Source organism: Eucyclogobius newberryi, unplaced genomic scaffold, assembly GCF_026437365.1.
Source record: "Eucyclogobius newberryi isolate DKJ021-1_F unplaced genomic scaffold, fEucNew1.0.hap1 SCAF_8, whole genome shotgun sequence".
NCBI lineage: Eukaryota > Metazoa > Chordata > Actinopteri > Gobiiformes > Gobiidae > Eucyclogobius > Eucyclogobius newberryi.
The window spans coordinates 14,561,888-14,581,352 of record NW_027316500.1 but is presented as its reverse complement, the minus strand read 5'-3'; the positions used below and the strand labels follow the sequence as shown (position 1 = coordinate 14,581,352).

Sequence of the window (19,465 nt, the reverse complement as noted above, 5' to 3'; positions counted from 1 at the left end):
ATCTTTCTGTATTTGTGGGGCAGGCCACTGCAGTGATGCACTCTAACATGTTTTATCATGCTTTGTGCAGATTCATCACTTTACAGTTACTGTCAACAGACAGTGCCATATGCTGAGCGCCAGTGTACACTCAAACAAGATACTTTATCCTCTGAACATTTTAATGTATTGAACATGTTGCCACAGTAGAACACATGGAGCTGTCACTCTGCAAATGTTCAGTAAAGAAGAAGATCAGGTTAACATATAGTACTGTATGTAATTATTTTCAGTCATTTTTTACTCAGAACAAACTTCCAGTTTCCCTTGTGATGCACTGAATTCTCAGACTGAGTCTGGCTTGTAAAAGAGGACCATTTGGCCTGAGACAGCGAGGTTATGGCTGAAGGGCAGCACACTCTGCTGGACTTCAGAGGTACATACTTGTATGCTCTGGGAGTACTAACTGCATCAGCTTTTATGTTTCTCTTTGATGGGATTTCTGTTGTAAACAACAACTGGTGACGCCATTGGTTTTCTAAATCAAAGCATGGAACTGTTGTGTCACAACTTGAGAATGCATCACTTCACTGGAAGAATTGCAGCAATAAGTTAAACTTGTGACAGTTGTCTGTGCTACATGACCACGTGGGCACCAATGAAAAAGAGATGGTTAAAGCTGTACATAGCTCCTCTAGTGAAATGTTTTGACTAAGGTCATCTGCTCCTAGCACTTAGCTTTGCTACTCAAAAACTGGGCTTTTGATGCATGGTCTTATTCTTGTTAATTTAAATATATTGTAAAAAGTCACTTGGTTTAGCAAACATTTTTAAGTTTAAAATTCCAACAGAAAAGTGTTTGAAATGAGTGTGACACATGCTACATGAAATCAACAGGTTTATTGGCCTTATTCTGCGATACAATACGTAAGTGTGCTTTTTACTTAGTGTGCTCTTTATTTACTGGATAAATGTCCACATATCATTTTTGTAATGTTCTGACCTCATACATTTAGTGAAATCTTCCAACAGTCCAAGTGGTCTTATCTGCTTCTTCAACATAACACATTTGGCTTGTAACATGCAATACATATATCCAAGGCTGCAGGAGATACTTTAAAGCCTGTCTTTATAAACCCCCTCATTATGACTGGGATGCTTTAATCAATGCAAATGTAGCTAATCATGTGTGTTATTACTAAAATGTTTAGCCAGAGCCACATAGATAAATATCAAATGGAAGTTGTAAAAAGCACCAAATTGTCCTTAGTTAAAGTTTCCATGACAGAAGTGGCCTCCACATCCTTTGATGGAACAAAGTAGAGCAGCATGGCCCACAAGATACAGCAGTCACAAATGGACAGGGCTTGGTAATATACAATATCAAGACATAAGCCAGGAAAGAGCCACCCTCCAGTGTTTCCTCATTCAACCTAAGATGTGGAAATCCCTGAATCATCTTCTCTCCGTTGTAAGACCTTTTGGAGTCAATGAAGCGTTGGTTTGAAAAGGCGCTACCCCGCTAAAATAATACAGATCGACAGACCAACACCTCATCCCATTATGTAATGTCTCCATTACACTGAAGAGACAGGGTTAAAGGCTGGAAAGTCCACGCAGAAAATCTAGAGACAAATCCAATTTAATAGAGCAGTATCAAATGAGCCACCAAATGGAAAACACTAAAATTAGACTACAATGTATACAGAGAAACGTTTATACTCCTAAATGCCCATTGCACTGTATACAAAGTCTGGTCGATAATGCCACGCATTAATACTGTCACATACATTATTTTCAATTTGATTAGAAAGAACAGACCGCTCATTTTCATCAGTTTAAATAAAATCACTGTTTTGTACAAATATAATGTATTGTTTAACAAACTCCTTTTCCGCTTTGTGGTTGATTATTTTAAGTCATTAATTTACCACATCTTCTCATGTTTCCCTGTGGATACCTATTTACAGTTTAAATGCATTGACGTAAACACATATTAACAGTAGTATTCTCTGATATTGAGCTTTAGAGTCGAGTCCTTCTCCGAGGTCCTGGTCGTGCTCCTGAGCGAGAACCTGCTCTTGTTGTTGGGCTGGAGGCGGGTGTTCCAAGGGTGGCATTCAGAGGAGTGCACCCAGAGGTGTTACAGACCCCCGGGGCCCCGCGCAGACCAGCGTGGCCCCTGAGCCCTGGTCGGCCCACATGTCCTCTCTCACCGGGCTTCCCAGGCTGACCGTTGAATTCTCTACCTGGACGGCCGCGCTGACCTGAGAACACAGTCCAAGCAACAGAGCATCAAACTGAAGGCTATGTAGCAGCTTGAATAGACCACATAAAGTTATTCTACATATGTTGAAAAGATGATACCTTTGGGCCCCTGGTCTCCTGGATGTCCTGTTGGTCCATAGCCTTTAGGACCTTTATCACCGGCCTCTCCTTTTCCACCTTAATACATTCAAAAAGATCCTTTTTACTTCTTTGTCTTTGTCCATTGATAACTTTGTTTGCATTTATATTGGTTTGAATATTTGCTTCAAAAATGTATGCTGAGGACCTGCAAGTTGAATTTTACAGCTCTGCATAGCACTTCATACAGTGAGGCATCTTTTAATCCTGCTTTTCAGTGTTGAAATTGATAGGCAGATTTAAATATTACTTGAAATTCACATTCACTGTTTGTCTTTTGTTATCAAAGTGAGAGGAACAGGAAATATATTTACAATATCTTTTGATTTGATGATTTTACCCACCCTTTTCTCCTTTGCGACCTAGATCACCAGCTTCTCCATAAAATCCTGGGAGTCCAGGTTCACCATCTGTTCCATCAAGACCAGAGTCACCCTACAAAAGTATGAAAACATTTTCATTTATTTTTTCATCAGCACTTTGAACTAGAACCAGACAATATTTTCCTCTTGTGCTTTCTTGAGTTTTGAATGAACTTTGCATTCACCTCTCACAGCTCAATACTGAGTGTCTGAGATTCATTTGCTCACCATCCATCTTGTAATGGGAAAACATTGTAGAATTTGAAGTCAGGGCTATTTATGGTTTGGCATACTGTGCCACATCCCAATCTAATAGAAATATGAAGGGATATATTTTTAAATATTCAGGGATTTAGGAGCATATAGCAGACAATAAGTCATCATGATTAAGGAACATGAATTGGTTGTACATAGTATAATAATGTGGAAAAGGCATTCCAATCGAAAATCGGCCTTGATTCTCTCCAAAAATCATCAAACACAGACGAGAGTCTAGTGTGTGACTGTATTTGTCCTCATAGAGACGTGGAAAATGGTCATGTTTTCATTCCAAGATTTACTGCCAAAATACTTGAGCTCTCATAGTCTTGTCCAGACCCTTATAATGTGTTTGTGTTTTATGCAGCCAGGAAAGCAAATGTATGTGGATGTATGGAGAATATACACACTAGCTCACCAGCAATATGTCTCCATTGAAGGTGAGATGAAACTTGAACCAGGCAACATGAGACACAGTCTGGCCTTTCATCATAAACTCTATAGAATAGTGTAACACTCACTGGAGATCCAATGGGCCCTTTGGGACCTGGGGGACCAGGGGCACCCATAGGCACATCCCCATAGAGCGGGCAGGCTGCGGCACATGTCCTCTTGACAGAGTTGGCGAATGTGGACATCTGCTCCAGGACCACTCTCTTACAGACCTCGATGACGTGCTGGGCCGGCAGGCTCGGGCCCTTGTAACAAATCACAACCACAGCCTTCACTGGAAAAGCATCAGACTCTGGGACATGAATATTACACAACAGCATGCTAAAGGAAGGCTGCTTCTTACAGGAAATGCAGCACATTAACCCAAGCTAAATCTCCACTCAGACCCATTATGTATTTATGAGAGCACTAAATGAAACTCTCGCTGTGACTCACTACAAACTTTGGACTAATGAAAACTCTTTAAACATGTTCTTCACACCAGAGCTTTTGGCAGGCACTGCATGTGAGCCTCTTATTTTATTTTATTTGTTTATTCTACCTGTGCAAATCATTTCTGATGGTAGGCGCCACAGTCCTGGTACATGCCAGCTGTAGCAAAGATTAAACAGTAATGGTTTTCATCTTGATTGCATTGTTAATGCTATAACCATACTCTGTGGTCAAGTTAAGTCTGACAGTTTAGTTTCGTAAGGCCTTATATTTTTCTTACTGGAGGACCTGGTGGCCCACGAAATCCATCTGGTCCACTCTCTCCTCGGACACCCTTCACTCCTCCGGGACCGGTCTGTCCAGGTGGGCCCGATGGACCGCGCTTCCCCCGGGTTCCCTGAGGACCCACCTCCCCACGATCTCCGACCTGGGACAGAGTACACAGTGCTCCAAGGTCAACAGACCTACACATGTCTAACCCTACAGGGGGGAATATATTTTTCTTGCAGTATAAATATAAGCATTTAAGTAAATGTATATTGATAATAATAATCCATTACCCTTTGTAACATTTACACCTTAAACAGATGCATAACTTGCCTTTCCTTTGGGTCCTTTTACTCCTTTTGCCCCCTGTAAATGATACATTTGTGTTTAGAAGATGCACAACAATCTTTAAACAACTTGAGATGTTCATATTTTAATCTGTACCTGTCCACCTTTAACTCCTCCAATCCCCTGGATTCCTGTGTCACCCTGTACAAAATACACATTTATGAATTCTACAAATTTGCAAACACTACTATTAGTACGCAATCTTTTTGTTTTTTATTTAATTTGTTTCCCTCACGTCATATTGCTTTAATTGTGGATGTTAATTATAAAACCACTTCCACTGTATAATTTACAACCGGGCTTGATATTTGTCAGAGCTCATGTTTTGTTGTGTTTTTTACAGCAGAGGCATGAGTCATAATAATATTGTCTTGGAGTTACATATTTCATTTCAAGATACTCAAAGTTCTTTATAATGCCTCATTCACTCCTTACTCAGTAGCCACAGCTGGCTGGGGTAGAATGACTCGAATAACAGAAGCAAGGCTGCCAATGCCAACCTGTGCCATTGACCCCTCTGACTGCCACAATCGTTCACACACCACAATTTCTTACTAGACAAGGTGTCTTGCCACGACAACAACAGTATGCACTGCCCTGAGTGGGGTTCAAAATGTCAACCTTCGGTTTGGCGGATGAGAGCGCTAGCTCCAAATGATTTACGGTAAACGGTTTTAAAGAGAATATACTTTCCCCCCCCAAAAGTACAGTTATTTATAATCATTTTCACTTTCCTCAGACTTCCAAACGTTCTTCTATAAATGTGGACTTATTTGATTTGATTTGTTTGTGCTACTACACACCACAGAAACATAAATAGCTGTGGAAGAATATCTGCCTGAGTAATCAACATGCAAACGTCCCCTGAAGGAGAGCTTAGACCTGGACTCAACTCCTGGCCCCACTGCCCCAGCCAACGTGAAATAAACATAGATGATTGTCTGTTGTGATAGCTCCTGGTGGTTACAACTAGTCTGTCAGCAAACAATAGATCTGACCATAAATGATTTACTCTGAACTAATAAAGGTCTAAGGAGAGCTGTTCTAAATGGATCTTGATTATTTTTAATATTATCAAGTTCTTGAATAATGAATACTCATCTAATCCCCATCATCAAAATTTTGAGAGTAGGACACTTTACCTTGGTCCCTGGTTTTCCCGGCACACCCACATGTCCCTGTAACAAAACACATTGTGTGAAACTGCAGGAAAATTAACTCGCTTGGGAAGATTTTTAATGCTCATCCAGCACTTACAACAGGTCCTGGCGGGCCAATAAATCCTGGTCGCCCTGGCTTCCCTGCAGAGCCTTTGTAACCTCTTGGGCCCTCAAAAGAAAAGTATTTATTAAACCTCCTGAAAGGAACTTCCTTATTTTTTAATTTTTTTTACATTACTTGTTTTTGAATAAGTGTCTTACAGTTTGGCCTTGGGGACCCATCTCTCCTCGTGGGCCATGGATACCTTTTTCACCCTGGAATTGACAAACATTAAATATTAAAACCCATTTTATTGTACTTAATACTTTTTGCATAATCAAAATCATACCTTGGATCCGACTTTTCCCAGTTTCCCAATGCTGCCTTGCGGACCTTGGTAGGCCTGTTAGACACTTACAGTGAGTTTTTTGTTATCAAAAGTCAAATCGAACACTGATGGCTCCAGCAATATGCTGGGTTTCATATCACAACATTCTACAGGCCAGTAATATTTTATACAGATGGGCGGCAGCTAGAATGAATATTGTCCAAATGCAGTTTTTTTTCTTATAATTCAAGAAGTCAATATGTCTAGTCACTCTTAGTAATCATCAGTTTACAGATGTGCGAATTTACCTTTTAGATATTTTATGGCAATGAAATGTTATCAATAGGAAAATCTGGCTCTTGTCCCCCATGTGAGGTTATGACATTATCATTACAATCTAGAATCTTAAACCCACCTCTACACCCGGATCCCCGTCTCTTCCCGATAATCCTGGATCTCCAATAATGCCCTATAGGGAAAAAGCAGTCATTACATTACAATTATGATACTTCAGTCAAGCGTGAATGTGTGTGTACAGGAAACACACCTTGTGTCCCATTCCTCCACGTCTGCCAACAGGCCCTTGGATTCCCTGGTTTTATACAAGTTCAAACAACATACCATATTAGCGCCTTTGAATTGTGATCAACTTACTGTAAACGTGAAACTATATTGCACTGAAACATACAGGCTTGCCCTTCTGTCCCGCAGACCCTCTTTCGCCGGGATCTCCCACAATCCCCTGCCAAATCACAATAAATCAGCATTAGTTGTACCATTTAAAACCCTTTGCACTCCAATCAATGTGAACTTTCCTATATACAGAGTCCAATGCTAGGTTATCATTGTGGTTATGGCTCTCTGTTTTCACTGACTCATCAATAGCATGTTCCTCAAATCCAGGTCCCTGAGGTCGAGGCCAAGCTCCCGCCACTTGAATAATGTTGTTTATGGAGAAGGCCCATATGCCAGAAACATTGCTGTATTTTAGTGTTTTACCGCATTAGAATGATTTAAAGGCTCTACTTCTTGCCATTGAAGGGGATTCTAACCAAAGAGATGGAAGATGGATGGTTGCAACTTATCACAGGGAATCCCCACCTGCTTTCCTCGTGGTCCTGGCTGCCCGACTACGCCCATCGTCCCCTTTTCTCCCTGTGTATATCGGAAAGGTACAAGTTAGTCATAGTTTTCTGATAATAAAAACATATGTTGGAATACTAGTGGATACCTTGACTCCCTGATATCCAGGAATTCCCTCAAATCCTTTTTCTCCATTAGCGCCCTATATAAAAGACATTACATGGGTTTATGATGACAAATTAAGACCGTTGTCATAGCAATTAACAATTCAAAACAATATATTCTGCTTTTGAATGTCAACACTCCTCAAAATTGCATCCATATCCAGCAAAAATCACATCACATCCAGCAAAAACTCAGGTGGCTCATCACATAGAGAGACACGTAAATATTGGACATTGTGCTACAAGTTAACTCACCACTTCTCCTTGTTTTCCAGTCTCTCCAATGGCTCCAGGTGGTCCACTAACCCCCTGCAATTAGCGTCACAATGCGGACATTACGCTCTGTAAGTTGTCTATAAAGTTACGCAACAGGCTGTGCAAAAATCCAATGAAGTTCCCATAACCTTGGATAATTGTCTAATTAAACTGAGCAAAGAGTGAGAATTTACCTTAAAGCCAGCTGCGCCTCTCAATCCCTTCAATCCTTTGGGACCTCGGTCTCCCTGTTAAAAATAATGCCTCATTAAACTGAAGATGTTTCAAAGACAATGAGGATGTGAAGTTGATAGATACCACTTGGCCCCAAAGTCCTCTCATTCCTTTCTCGCCTTTGATTCCTTCTTCTCCCTTAGGATGTTTAAAATATTAAAAAATAATTTTCAATACATCACAAATAAATTCAGTATTTCAATTGATGGTATTATCAGAAATTCACCTTTAGACCAGGTTCACCAATATTTCCATAGTTGCCTGTGGCTCCTCGTATGCCCTGTATGGAGAAATGCAACCGTTTTAACTATTAGTATTGAAATCTTCATTATGTAATATGTACCTCAAATTGCCATAATTGCTTGGAATAGTTTGTATATTAATTTGGCATACATATTTTATTCAGACATAAGGGCTGGAGACAATTACCCCGAGCCATTTTAGTTACATTTAGCTACAGTTCTCTATCATAGTATCGTTTTGTTTGTTTTAAACGATCTGAAAAATGATTCTGTAAGAATATGGTTATTAAAAACATACATTTCCGATTCGACAGTTTGTTGCAATGTTGTTGGCGCAGTAGATGAAAGAGACTGAAGGGTTTTTCAATTGGCACATTTTCTTTGTGTCAATTGTGTTAAATGGTTCTTCAATGCATGTCTGTTTATTAAAACCCTGCTGCCTTTTTGGGCCATGTCAGCTGGCCAGAGGTTCAAGGTTAAAGATGTTGCCAGTTTGGTAAAGGCCCTGACCATGAAATTTACAACATTTCTACAGTTCTGACGCGTCTAGGACCACCCATAACACAAGGCTAGCGGACACTTCAGCTCTTGGTGCCAGGAAATGCCCGCCTCAGATGCCAGCAGGGGAGGAGATAAAAATATTGGGGCTCCATGAATCACAAGCTGGCAGGAGGTCAAAACTTAAGGCCTTATACAAGACAGATGTGTAGTGCCAGATGAGCTACAGCTGCTTCCAACCCCATGAATATGTAGCATGTACGGCCGCGAACATGTGCTTTGACTACAGGGCAGAGATGGGGGGCCCAGATGGGAAGTGTACAAGTACGCAAACTGCAAAAAGGGAATCTAGTGTAGTTCAAATGAAATCATAATACAAAGATCAATTTCAGAAGTTTTGACAAGTTAATATTTGATTGCCTGATGGATTTATGATTATTTATCTTGTTTTAAGAGCTTTTCCCCAATGCAGTGCGACCATGTCCCAAAGCCCTAACATTAACCAAATGACCTATTCCTAACCCTAACACCTAACCTTAACCGAAATAATTGTTGATGGCGACTTAGAAAAATAAGGCACGATTCTGACTTTAATTATATTTTGTTTTATTTCAAGCTAACTTATTTGCCTATTGTCTATAAGACAATGACTTGAGGTATATTTATCTTCTTCTCATGTCAGAAATGTCACTGTCATTTTAAATTATCCATCTCACACAAGCAATTCGATCTAATTGAGCCACAACACAAATAAAGATACATTTTCTAAATGTAACGATAAAAATATTTTTTTGCAGTGCATACAGTGCTGCTTTAGTGCACAGTAATACAACTTGTGTGTTTAAGAGTAAGTGATAAAAAATGAAGTGAAAATGATTCACATCTGCAGCTCAGTGGGGGATATACTAGAAACATATTTTTTACATTCACTAATCCATGGAAAAGGTCTTGATCATTAATTTCTCAAACTGCTGTACTTCCACTTCTTGGTGTATTAAATTGCCCTGTACATCAACATTTATAAATCAAAACATTCAGTTAATTTCACACTTAAGTTATGCGGACTGGTGCCTTTCATTAGCAGACTGTTGGCTTTTTGGGCACCGTCAGCTCACATGGTTTTCCTGTGTATGTGGGATTCATTACATTTGGCTCAGTTTCTTCCAAATGGAAAACCAAAACTATTACAAAGGCTCTGATGCAGTGCCAGCGTTTGAATTAGGCTCTATATTCTGTGATGTTTTCAAATGCAAATGAAGATTTCCAAACCGTGCATACAAATTTATACCGTAGTTGTATCCACATTTGGTTTATGTTTCTTTCAGATTCGCAATATAAATCTTTCACGGTGTGGACATGAGATGTGAAACTATAAAAAGAGCTCCGGTGTTTACTATCGCTAAGTGCTGCTGTTTCCAGGTCTGTTTCCATCCTGTTTGCTGTGTTGTACGAGCCTTTTTCCACAGCTCGCTTTAGTTTTACAATGTAATCCACCACAGATGAGAGGTTACTTTTTATTTTGCAATACACAATACCGTAGTACTTCTAAAACCGAGGTACAGACACCAGCAGTGGCACACAGGGTTCAACTGCAAGTTTAGGTTTAGGCATAGTAAGGCATGATTTTGACACGGTATAGTCCTTTAGTCTTTGTATATTTGTGTTAGTGCAGTCCATGTTTAGGTCTATTTTAATTTGTTGCACAGTAAAAGGTTGGATATGTACAGTAACAGCAGTGGGTCATAAAAGAGTTAAAAAGTGTTAAATTTGAAGTCATTCATTTAATAAAAAATAAATAAATAAAAATCTTGAACGTCCTCGCCCCTTGTAGTAATGTTATATCAATGTCAAAATGTATTTATATTTGGTATCACGTAAGTTTGTAGTTGTACATCTACAACTACATATTTAGTTGTACATCTACAACTACATATTTTTTGCCTTAACAAAGCATGCTCAAAGACTTAATAAATAATATAAATAATAAACATTGATTACTAATGTTGAATCATTCTTAAATAACTATTTGTTCACTATGAATTAAGTAATTATAAAATGTTACCCATATATATATATATTTTTTTTTAAAGGATTTTTGGCCCATAGGCTTTATAAGACAGGACAGCTTAGTGTGAAATGGGGATGAGAGAGATCCTACATATTCAGTACATTTGAATTTACTTAATAACCATTTATCTTTTTTAATGCAAATTATTTTTTAGAGTTAATAAGATCACTGCATTTACATTTCCCTTGGCTGAACCCCGAACTGCCTTTTTTGAGTGAAATCTTTCAGAAACCACTGTAGAGGAACACCACATTTGCTTGCGGCTTGTCATGAGTGTATTTCATTATTTACCCAGTTGCCTAGTCTTCCTTGGTCTCCTGGCTTTCCGGGAAGACCTCTGTGACCCTGCAGAAAATAAAAGCATTAATCTAACTAACTCAACTGCACATAGGCAGTGTATGTTCATATTCTAGCATAGAAATACACAGACCTTTGGCCCCGGAGGCCCCTGGATTCCAGGTTGGCCATGCATACATTTGCACGAGGCTCCTCCAGCTGTCAAACCGATCTCAGCGTAACCTCCACACTGACATGAGAACAACTGTTATAACAAAACACAGTGATGCATGAAACACAATGATGTTCAGTAGTTCCGTGCACGTACAAGTTCACAGCAGCCTTCCGTGTAGGCCTTCTCTGGGTCACATGACACCTCCATCTGCTGAAGGTCCACCTGCAAAACATAAGAGACATTTAGAACATCAATCTCTGCAAACATAAGAGACATTTAGAACCCCAATCTCTGCAAACATAAGATCCACTGAAATCAATATTGGACAACTGGCTGCACATAGAGGTTGTTGTGTGTCGTTTTTTATCAGTGGAAGGAGTTGTAGCAGTAAAGAGGGTCAAATTATATAAATTTAGATAATTTAGTAAATGTTGTTTTGAAGATATGCAACATTTAAATATCGAGTACACAGGGATACAGTGGTATTTCTGCCCTTTTTTGATTCATTTGACAGGCATTTCACATTTGTCTGATAAATCAACAACATTTTTGTCAACATTGCTCAGCCCTATGTAGCTGTATTTAGGGTTGTGCAGCAGTTATGTACTCTTTTAGTGACCTCTTTTTGAAGTATTTTAACACAAGCACTGAAGGTTCTTCAAGATAGTGATTTTAAAACTTCACATACAGAAACAGAGCGGTCCTCGGCGGCCCGTTTGGCGATGGACGTGTAGCCCTCGTGTATCACGGGCCTGTCTTGGACGATTGGCTCCACGCTGACCTCTTCACAGTCTACGAGCAGTTTGGCCTGGCCTCCCTTCACACTCAGGGCCAGTTTGTGCCACGCTCCGTCGAACAACTTCTCCACCCCAGAGAACGTCCTGAGCATCTGGCTTCCATGAGGGCTGGTGTAGAAGAAGTCCAGCGAGCGGGTCCCGGGGTGGAAGCGTAGGCCCACCTGGTCTTGGCCTTTGGAGTCGCTCACCTGCCACAGACTCCAGGATTTTTTGGCCGTTTCTTTGGGGACCTTGAATGTGGCGATAACCGAGTAGTCCGCAGGTAGCCCGTCCGGATAGATCTCACTGTGCACGAGAGTAGTAACAGACACGGACACAATAAGATATAATGAGAAGACTGTGAAGACTTGAGAAGTGATTTATTTAGTGTGAGGAATCAGGATAATAACTACGTCACCTTTCTTTGCACTAATGGAAACACTTGTTCTTAATTGTTATTTGTAATTAACACTTGAGCTCTTAAAATATTGAATCATTTATCATCTATGACTCATTAATGACACTAATTAACTACTTAAGTGTTTAATTCTGCTATTTATTATTACAGCTTGCCTTTTCTTTATTGTGTAGTGTTCATTAAAAAAATAGATTCATGGGATTATCCTGCTTTATAGTTGACATAAAGTAGTTTGGCTATTATCGTTTACTGGGATATTTTCTGTGGCAATAGTTCTTCCATCAAAATGTGTTATTGTGCCTCGTGAGGAATGAGCAAAAGAGATCAAATGCAAAACAACAGCTTTTTTTTGTGGTGGTTTGTGGGTTCATTTTGCATGCTTTATGGTCAAATACAAACAATGCAATACAAAAGCAATCCTACAAAATAAACCTTTCACCACATGTACACAATTCGTAGCATAGCTGGAGGGAGCATCTGGAAGTTGGTTGAGCCAAAGTTTACCTTGTGGTTTTTTGCAGGTGGATGGAGGGGTTGATGCGGTAGGCCACGGCCTCTGGTTTGGATCCGTCCACACGCCTCACTCCTCTGGACTCTGACACACGGAACTCCTCCAGCAAATCAAAACCTCACAGCAACAAGGTTAGTGTCAAAGTTAGCTGACAGAAAATCACCACGCCTCTCACCGTAAACATCTAGCGTCTATATTCATGTGTTTGCACAACAAAAAAAAATCTATATTGAGACTGAAGAATAGTTGATGATTTAAGTTAAATTACAGCTCACCACAAGTTAATTATAGAGTCTCTTCTGATCTTTATTTATGTCTATGAATGTATGAAACTACAACTTGTAAAATATCTCAACATGTCGTATCAATAAAGTTTTATTACAACAAATCTGCCCTTGCAAAACACTTTTGCAGCAACTACTGTATGCAAATGACCTTTGGGGAATAAGCTCTTAACCCATTTGAATGAATGATGTAGTTTTGTTTTGTTTTTTCTGCTTGAACAGCATAAAAAACTGTCTGCCAAGGATTCTTAGCATGATCATATCTGTGATTTATTCATTGTTTATTTAAATCATTAGGCACTGACACAGGGAGATTCTAAAGGAGTTGAAGATGTTTTTACAAACAAACAAACAAACAAACAAACAAACATGTAAAGTGGTTAGTGTAACACAGTGTCATGTATAAGTTTAACCTTAAATGACCTTGTGAACACGGGCAGTTCACTTGAGACTGAACAGGAAGTTTTAATAGATGTGCTGCTGCTGTGAGGGAAGACAATCTGCTTTCTGTGACAAACAGTGGCATCTGCTGGTACAGCTCAGTTACTGCAACATTAATCCAAACTAAACGGGGCCGGCGTCAATAGATTTTTTTTACACTTCATTTAGGAACATAATTGAATATTTTACTACAGTAAATAAACATCTCATGAATGCCACACACTTACTCTGTAACTTTTGACAGTGGGTCAACCCGCAGATGACAAAAAGTGCTGCAAACACCAGTGGGTTTTTAGAAGCCGTCATTTTCAAGTCAGTTGTGAAGGGCTATAAGTGCCTACATTACCGCAAAAAGAGAAGAAGAATCATTCAATTACAACACAATTCAGGATACATTATTGTGTTGTAGATTTAGTCAGTTTTTTCTTCAGAAGCCTGTACCTAGACACAAAAATGTGTAAACCTTTGGTCCCGATTTTACACCGATTACTTTTTTTTATTACTGCTGTAAAACTGTGTGTGGATCTTTTTTATTTAAAAAAAAGAAATCTTTTTCATCATAATATAACTGAAACATAATTAGTTAAACATGTTTCCAATACAGTATATATTAAAAACAATTCAATACAATTTGGACCACTACATTCAATAAATAATCTATTATCCTTGCTTTATCACATCCGAGGCTCAATTTTTCCTCTTAACATATATAAATAAAAACAATATATAATGGCATAGAATTACTTACATGTTTCTGAAAAAGACAATCCTTTGTTTCCTCACATGGATGTTTCCCGTTCTCAGTGTTAGGATTTATTCCCAGTCTAAAGTGCCAGTGTCTGAGCTGAACAGGAGAACCATTCAAACTAAGCTCATCGAGTGGTGGGACTGTGACCCCGGTGCTCCACTCCACCGGTGGTCCCCAGGGGATCCGCCTGCCCCATGGGCCCCTGCGACGTCCATCAGCAGTTCAACAACCGTCATATGAGTCAAATATAGGTGAACATAGCAACCGCCCCGTGTCAGCAAACACCACTGTGAATAGATGAGCAACTTACTGAGAAGCATACGTTTCAGATAAAAATATTCTGAATGTGCCAACAATTACTGCATTGGAGAAATTTATGTTACAAGATCAAATACATGAATTTGATCCAGTTAATTGACACAGTTTTCATTGTGTGCAGTGCTTTAGGGTCTGTCCCGCTGAGAGACAAGTGTAGTATGTCACAGCTAAACTCCAGGTGCTCTGCAAACATTCCAGCCAGAGAGCCAAAACGCACTCCCAGCATCCATCCATTCACCAACTCAAACCCAGAGGGAATGATACAGTGTGATTAAAAACATAACTTAAACTTCACTTGGATCCACTTGAAATGTACAAAAGGTCAGGCGTGTCTTGATGCCTTATGAAGTAGTGGGAAAACTGCAGACGATTAAATCAAATATAAAACACAAAAGCTGATATGTTTCAGTGGTAGCTTGGTGCAAGCAATTTATTACAAATTAATTTTACAAGAACAATTTCAGTTCTACCGAAATTAAAAATACACAGACAAATGGATGCACATGAGAATGTTTACATAAAGTGTCGTTTTTAGGTGAAAGCACAGGCTAAAGTGGGCAAACTGAACCGGGCTGTGGACATGAAGCGCAGTGATTACAAGGATTATGCTACTTGGTTTAACTAGACAGAGTACATGTTTTTGCAGTGCTTCAGTTATATTGCATTGTTGTTAATGCATGTTGGCAGTTTAGCATAGGACTTAAATAGTTCACTGCGATGCATTGAATGGTTCAATAATGCACCACTCAGTCACATATGAGCAAATACATAAATACAGTACATTCAGTAACTCTCAGAGCACTATTCTCACATTGCCTTCGTTATTAGTGTTCATCAAACCTGCACAGGTTTTGCTTCAATAAAATACCTTAAAAACAATCTTGACTTTTTCACAAAAAGAAAAAATAAATACAAACAAAATCAAGGCCATAATCATTCACACTTAATATTAAAACATATTGCCTCTTAACAGAATAATTTACATCTTTGCAACAGTTTAAATAACACTCAACACATTTGCAGTCTTTAAGTATCTGTTTCCAGTGTCTCATTGGATGCAACTAACGTCTTGTCATTCATTCACAAGGCCTATCATTTTGAGGCCTTTGCCAGTTTACTTTTGGGAGTGCTTCTCTTCCGAGGTGTGGGGATCTTGGATGGTTTCGCCCCATGTTGGCGAAGGATAGATCTGGACGTTGCCCGGCTCGTTTCGCCCACAGTCTCAGAAGCGTCCGAACACACGGACTGAATATCTGAGATGTCAAAATCTGAAGCGTCGCTTCCTCTGCGACTGCTGCCTCTGCTCCCTGCTTTACTTCCAGGTCTGCTTAAGTTTTTCTTTGACTCTGAAATGACACAAAGACTTAACTGAATACTTGAACACAACAGTTGAAGGTCAGACTTCTCTTGCTGTACTTACCTAAGCCTGCCATCTGCGCACGAGCCTTCAGCACAGCAGCATTGATGAGAGTCCCCTCTTCACCGGACTGGAATCCTTTCCCTGATAAGTATCCAGGAAGACGTAACTTGCTTCCTTGAACTGGAGTACTCTGTAAGAGGAAATCATATACATTACATGTTGGAGATTGCTTTGTTGCAAAGCATTACATCGCAAAAAATTATAAAAACTGTAACATTTTTCCCATTCAGCATGCAATTATTCATGACACAGCAACAGTTACTGAAAAGATAGTTGAGAAAGAATGTCAAGGCCAAATATGAAGTTAAAAGCAGTAGACTCAACCAAAACATTGGACATAGTAAATATATTGGATAATATGTGAAAGGTTTTGGTCAGAGGTCTGAGAGGGTCAGTGAGACAGGTTGACAATAGACTGCATCACACGTGACAATACCTCTGCTGGAGAACTCCCAGAGGAGTCGGATGATTTAAGAGGAGTGGAGGGTTTGCTGTTTGTAAGCCATGGCTTATCATAATTGCGGATTATTTGTTGGGGAGTCTGGGGAACAATGGCAAATCAAATCACACAAACTGATTTTCAAATCAAAAACAAAACAAAAAAAGCGTGATGATAAAATGAATAAAAAATGATGAGATAATCAAATATAAAACAGATGAAATATAGGATAGGTGTGATTAGATGATTGGGTGTGAGGAGCACTTTGGAGCCTTTACCTTGGGTGTCCCTGTCACAGGCATGGCATGGTGAGCGGGACAGCTCAGACTGGACATAGATCTGTTTGGTGACGCGCCTCTAGACGACGGCCGGGACCTGCGCCCTCTGTAGCGGAAACTGGCCATGACCTGAGTGGTGCCTTCAGGGAGGATGAACTTCTCTCTCAGCTCAATGTTAGTCCGGCCTTTTGCTAAGAAAAAAGAACAAATCAAAAATGTGTGCCTTAAAGCATAACATAAAACATATGTATTCTGGCAGTGGTGATGATGGTGATGATGATGATGATGATGATGATGATGATGATGATGATGAAGCTTTTAAATAAAGCTAAAAAACGAAAATTGCCTGGTTTAAAAAAAATATATAATAATTAAACAACATAATTGACAAACATTGTTTGTTGTCTCAGAAGAATCTTATCTTTAAAACATTTGAACAGAACTGAAATGTTTTAATTTGAATGTAAATAAAAGCAATTTAACTAAAAAAGCAAGTGCCCCAAAATAAAAACACTACATTTTGAACAATTGCGTGGCATGCAGCTACTGCAGTGTCAAACAAACACTTTTGCTGCGCTGTCACAAAACACCCATCACTGTTGTTAGTCGTTTGTTTGTTTGATTGATTGTCAAGCAAAACCTGCAAAGAAGCTGCTGTTACTATCACCCACTTCATGCTAAAAGAGAAAAAGCTCGTTTAAAAGAGCTGCTGATGTGACATGCATGAAGACTGTGAGCCGAGTGAAGACGGCCACAGGACATGAGTCGCACACAGTTCTACATTTCACCCCAAACACAAGCAGCACCACTCAATGCACACATACCACAGATGGGTTCATGAAGGAGAAAGTTTGAGATTTGCCAACCTATAGGAGACTGAGTAATTGAAGAGTTTGATTCCGAGCGCAACATTTTGCTCCCGTGGTGATGAACTAGAAGAAATCATATTGTTCAACAGTTTTAGGGATTAGCAGGAAAAACAGGATCCTACAGGGAAGGAGAAGCTGCACGATGCACAATACATACAATGTAAAGACATTTTGTTTTTTGGGGGTTTATTTTGTATTAAGCTTTAACATACGTAGATCATTATTTTACATTTTGTCATCTGTAAACTGCAATATTGATCTAAACGGCTTTATAATAGAAACATCCATTCACTTCCTTTTCTAAACTGTAGAACTGAAAAGCCCTGGCTCGTCACAGTTTTTTTTTTGTATTTATTCACATGTTTTTATTGTTGAAAAGGGCTACGGGACATTGTTTAACCGTAGATGTGTATGACCTGGAGTCTCACTGTCTTGTATGACCGTAAATAAGTACAGAGCAGTGGGAAATTACTGATTATCAGAGAAGAGGTAAATCCTTTTTTTTTTTTTTAAACCTTTTTTTTTTTTTTTTTACCTCTGCAAGGGTCATTTTTGACAAGGAACTCATCCAGAGCCATCCATCCTCCCCCGACCCGGACCATGACCGTGCTGCGCAGTATTCGCACCAGACGCAGCTGCTGGGAGTCTCCAAACTACAGCACAGACACACAGTCAATACATAGATTCTTACAGAGAAAACCATCTCAAGGATAGGATTGTTTTTTCTGTAATTTTACACAGCAGCATGACAGTGTCTCACAGGCAAATTTTAACATAGACACAGAAAGCTTAATCCAACTGCCTTTTATTTGTTTGTGTCATCAGCACTCTGAGGCAATACAAGGCTTTGATAGAACTACAGCAGATTTTGACTTAAAGTTGTGTTTGTTTTTTGCCTCTGCCATTTTGTTGCATTGTCACAGTTGTTGTGATTATTATTTTTTTACCACTGTCTAGCACTAATTGTGCTTTACCACTAGAGGGTGGTACTGCAGCCTTTAATGGCTCTACTACTATGAAGGTAAATGTAGCTATTGTGGTGACACAAGCCAAATGTCAGCCATTTGGATAAGACCAAAATTAAGATCAATCACATTTTCACAAGACAACAATCACAACTGCATGCTTTCTGTCGTTTCACATCACAGTCAGACTCTACAGCAGTCTCCTGCAGTCCATTGTTGCAGTCAACTACACACAGCTAACGCCGTGCACTGACAGTGATGCAGAGAAACAGTAGCTCGCTCTTATGGCACACAACATCACCAATGATTCAAATCATTACAATCCACAACAGTGTAACACGCAAACATGACCATACACTGATGACTCCCTGTGGACTGGAATATGGCTCATACGGCTAATAATGTTGCATTGCTTGATCATCAATATGATTTTATGGTGAATTTTGTGATTAAATACATATGATTAAATACAAGGTGATGGATTTTTAAAAAATGGACATGAAACATCTTAACCAGTTTAAAAGTTACCAGTATACAGCTTTCCAATACTTCGTGTAGGTGTGAGGTATGATTGTGATTTTCCCTGTTTGCTATTGTCTCATCGCCGATTATGGAGTCATGTAAGCAGTGAACGAGACCAAACTGTCAAAAGAGTTACGTGGTTTCAGTGTAGTGTTACACAATGCAAAAGTCTTATACTGTATTGTTACAGTGCCACTATCGCATCAATCACAACTCCACCCAGCCTTACTGCAACAAGTTTCAGAAAGCAGCAGCTTTCATTAGTAATAATAAATACACTATTACTTATTGTGCCATGCAGCCTTTAAACAATATTTGCAAAGTAAAGGTAACCCAGTGTCTAGCTTTAGAAATGCCCAACTATGAAAATAAAATAAAGCCAGCCAATATTGAGCTTGATCAAAGGCAAGGCAAGCACACAGAAAGCATTATTTACCAAACGGCAAAG

The 19,465-nt window shown here is 39.4% G+C and overlaps 2 protein-coding genes across 2 annotated transcripts in view; both read right to left on the bottom strand.

Moving 5' to 3' along the window:
- Positions 1 to 1,773: 1,773 nt before the first annotated feature.
- Positions 1,774 to 14,588, bottom strand: LOC140351546 (uncharacterized). The gene is made up of 27 exons (XM_072437399.1): positions 14,207 to 14,588; positions 13,686 to 13,795; positions 12,727 to 12,850; positions 11,717 to 12,110; positions 11,182 to 11,250; positions 11,008 to 11,103; positions 10,869 to 10,922; positions 7,996 to 8,049; positions 7,854 to 7,907; positions 7,730 to 7,783; positions 7,536 to 7,589; positions 7,265 to 7,318; positions 7,135 to 7,188; positions 6,722 to 6,775; positions 6,581 to 6,625; positions 6,449 to 6,502; positions 6,055 to 6,108; positions 5,927 to 5,980; positions 5,763 to 5,834; positions 5,648 to 5,683; positions 4,602 to 4,646; positions 4,491 to 4,523; positions 4,171 to 4,317; positions 3,527 to 3,703; positions 2,730 to 2,820; positions 2,347 to 2,424; positions 1,774 to 2,246 (listed from the first exon to the last, which is right to left on the bottom strand). The coding sequence occupies exons 2-27, from the start codon at positions 13,762 to 13,764 to the stop codon at positions 2,005 to 2,007; spliced, it is 2,322 nt and encodes a 773-aa protein (XP_072293500.1). The 5' UTR covers positions 13,765 to 13,795; positions 14,207 to 14,588; the 3' UTR covers positions 1,774 to 2,004.
- A 335-nt stretch (positions 14,589 to 14,923) lies between these two features.
- The window catches only part of dst (dystonin), an 85,460-nt gene continuing 80,918 nt past the window's right edge, over positions 14,924 to 19,465 (bottom strand). Inside the window, exons 101-105 of the mRNA XM_072437346.1 lie at positions 18,066 to 18,183; positions 16,662 to 16,852; positions 16,381 to 16,485; positions 15,945 to 16,074; positions 14,924 to 15,870 (exon numbers count right to left, since the gene is read on the bottom strand). Of these exons, the coding sequence (XP_072293447.1) occupies positions 15,617 to 15,870; positions 15,945 to 16,074; positions 16,381 to 16,485; positions 16,662 to 16,852; positions 18,066 to 18,183 (798 nt within the window). The 3' untranslated portion in view covers positions 14,924 to 15,616. The remainder of the gene's footprint in view (positions 15,871 to 15,944; positions 16,075 to 16,380; positions 16,486 to 16,661; positions 16,853 to 18,065; positions 18,184 to 19,465) is intronic.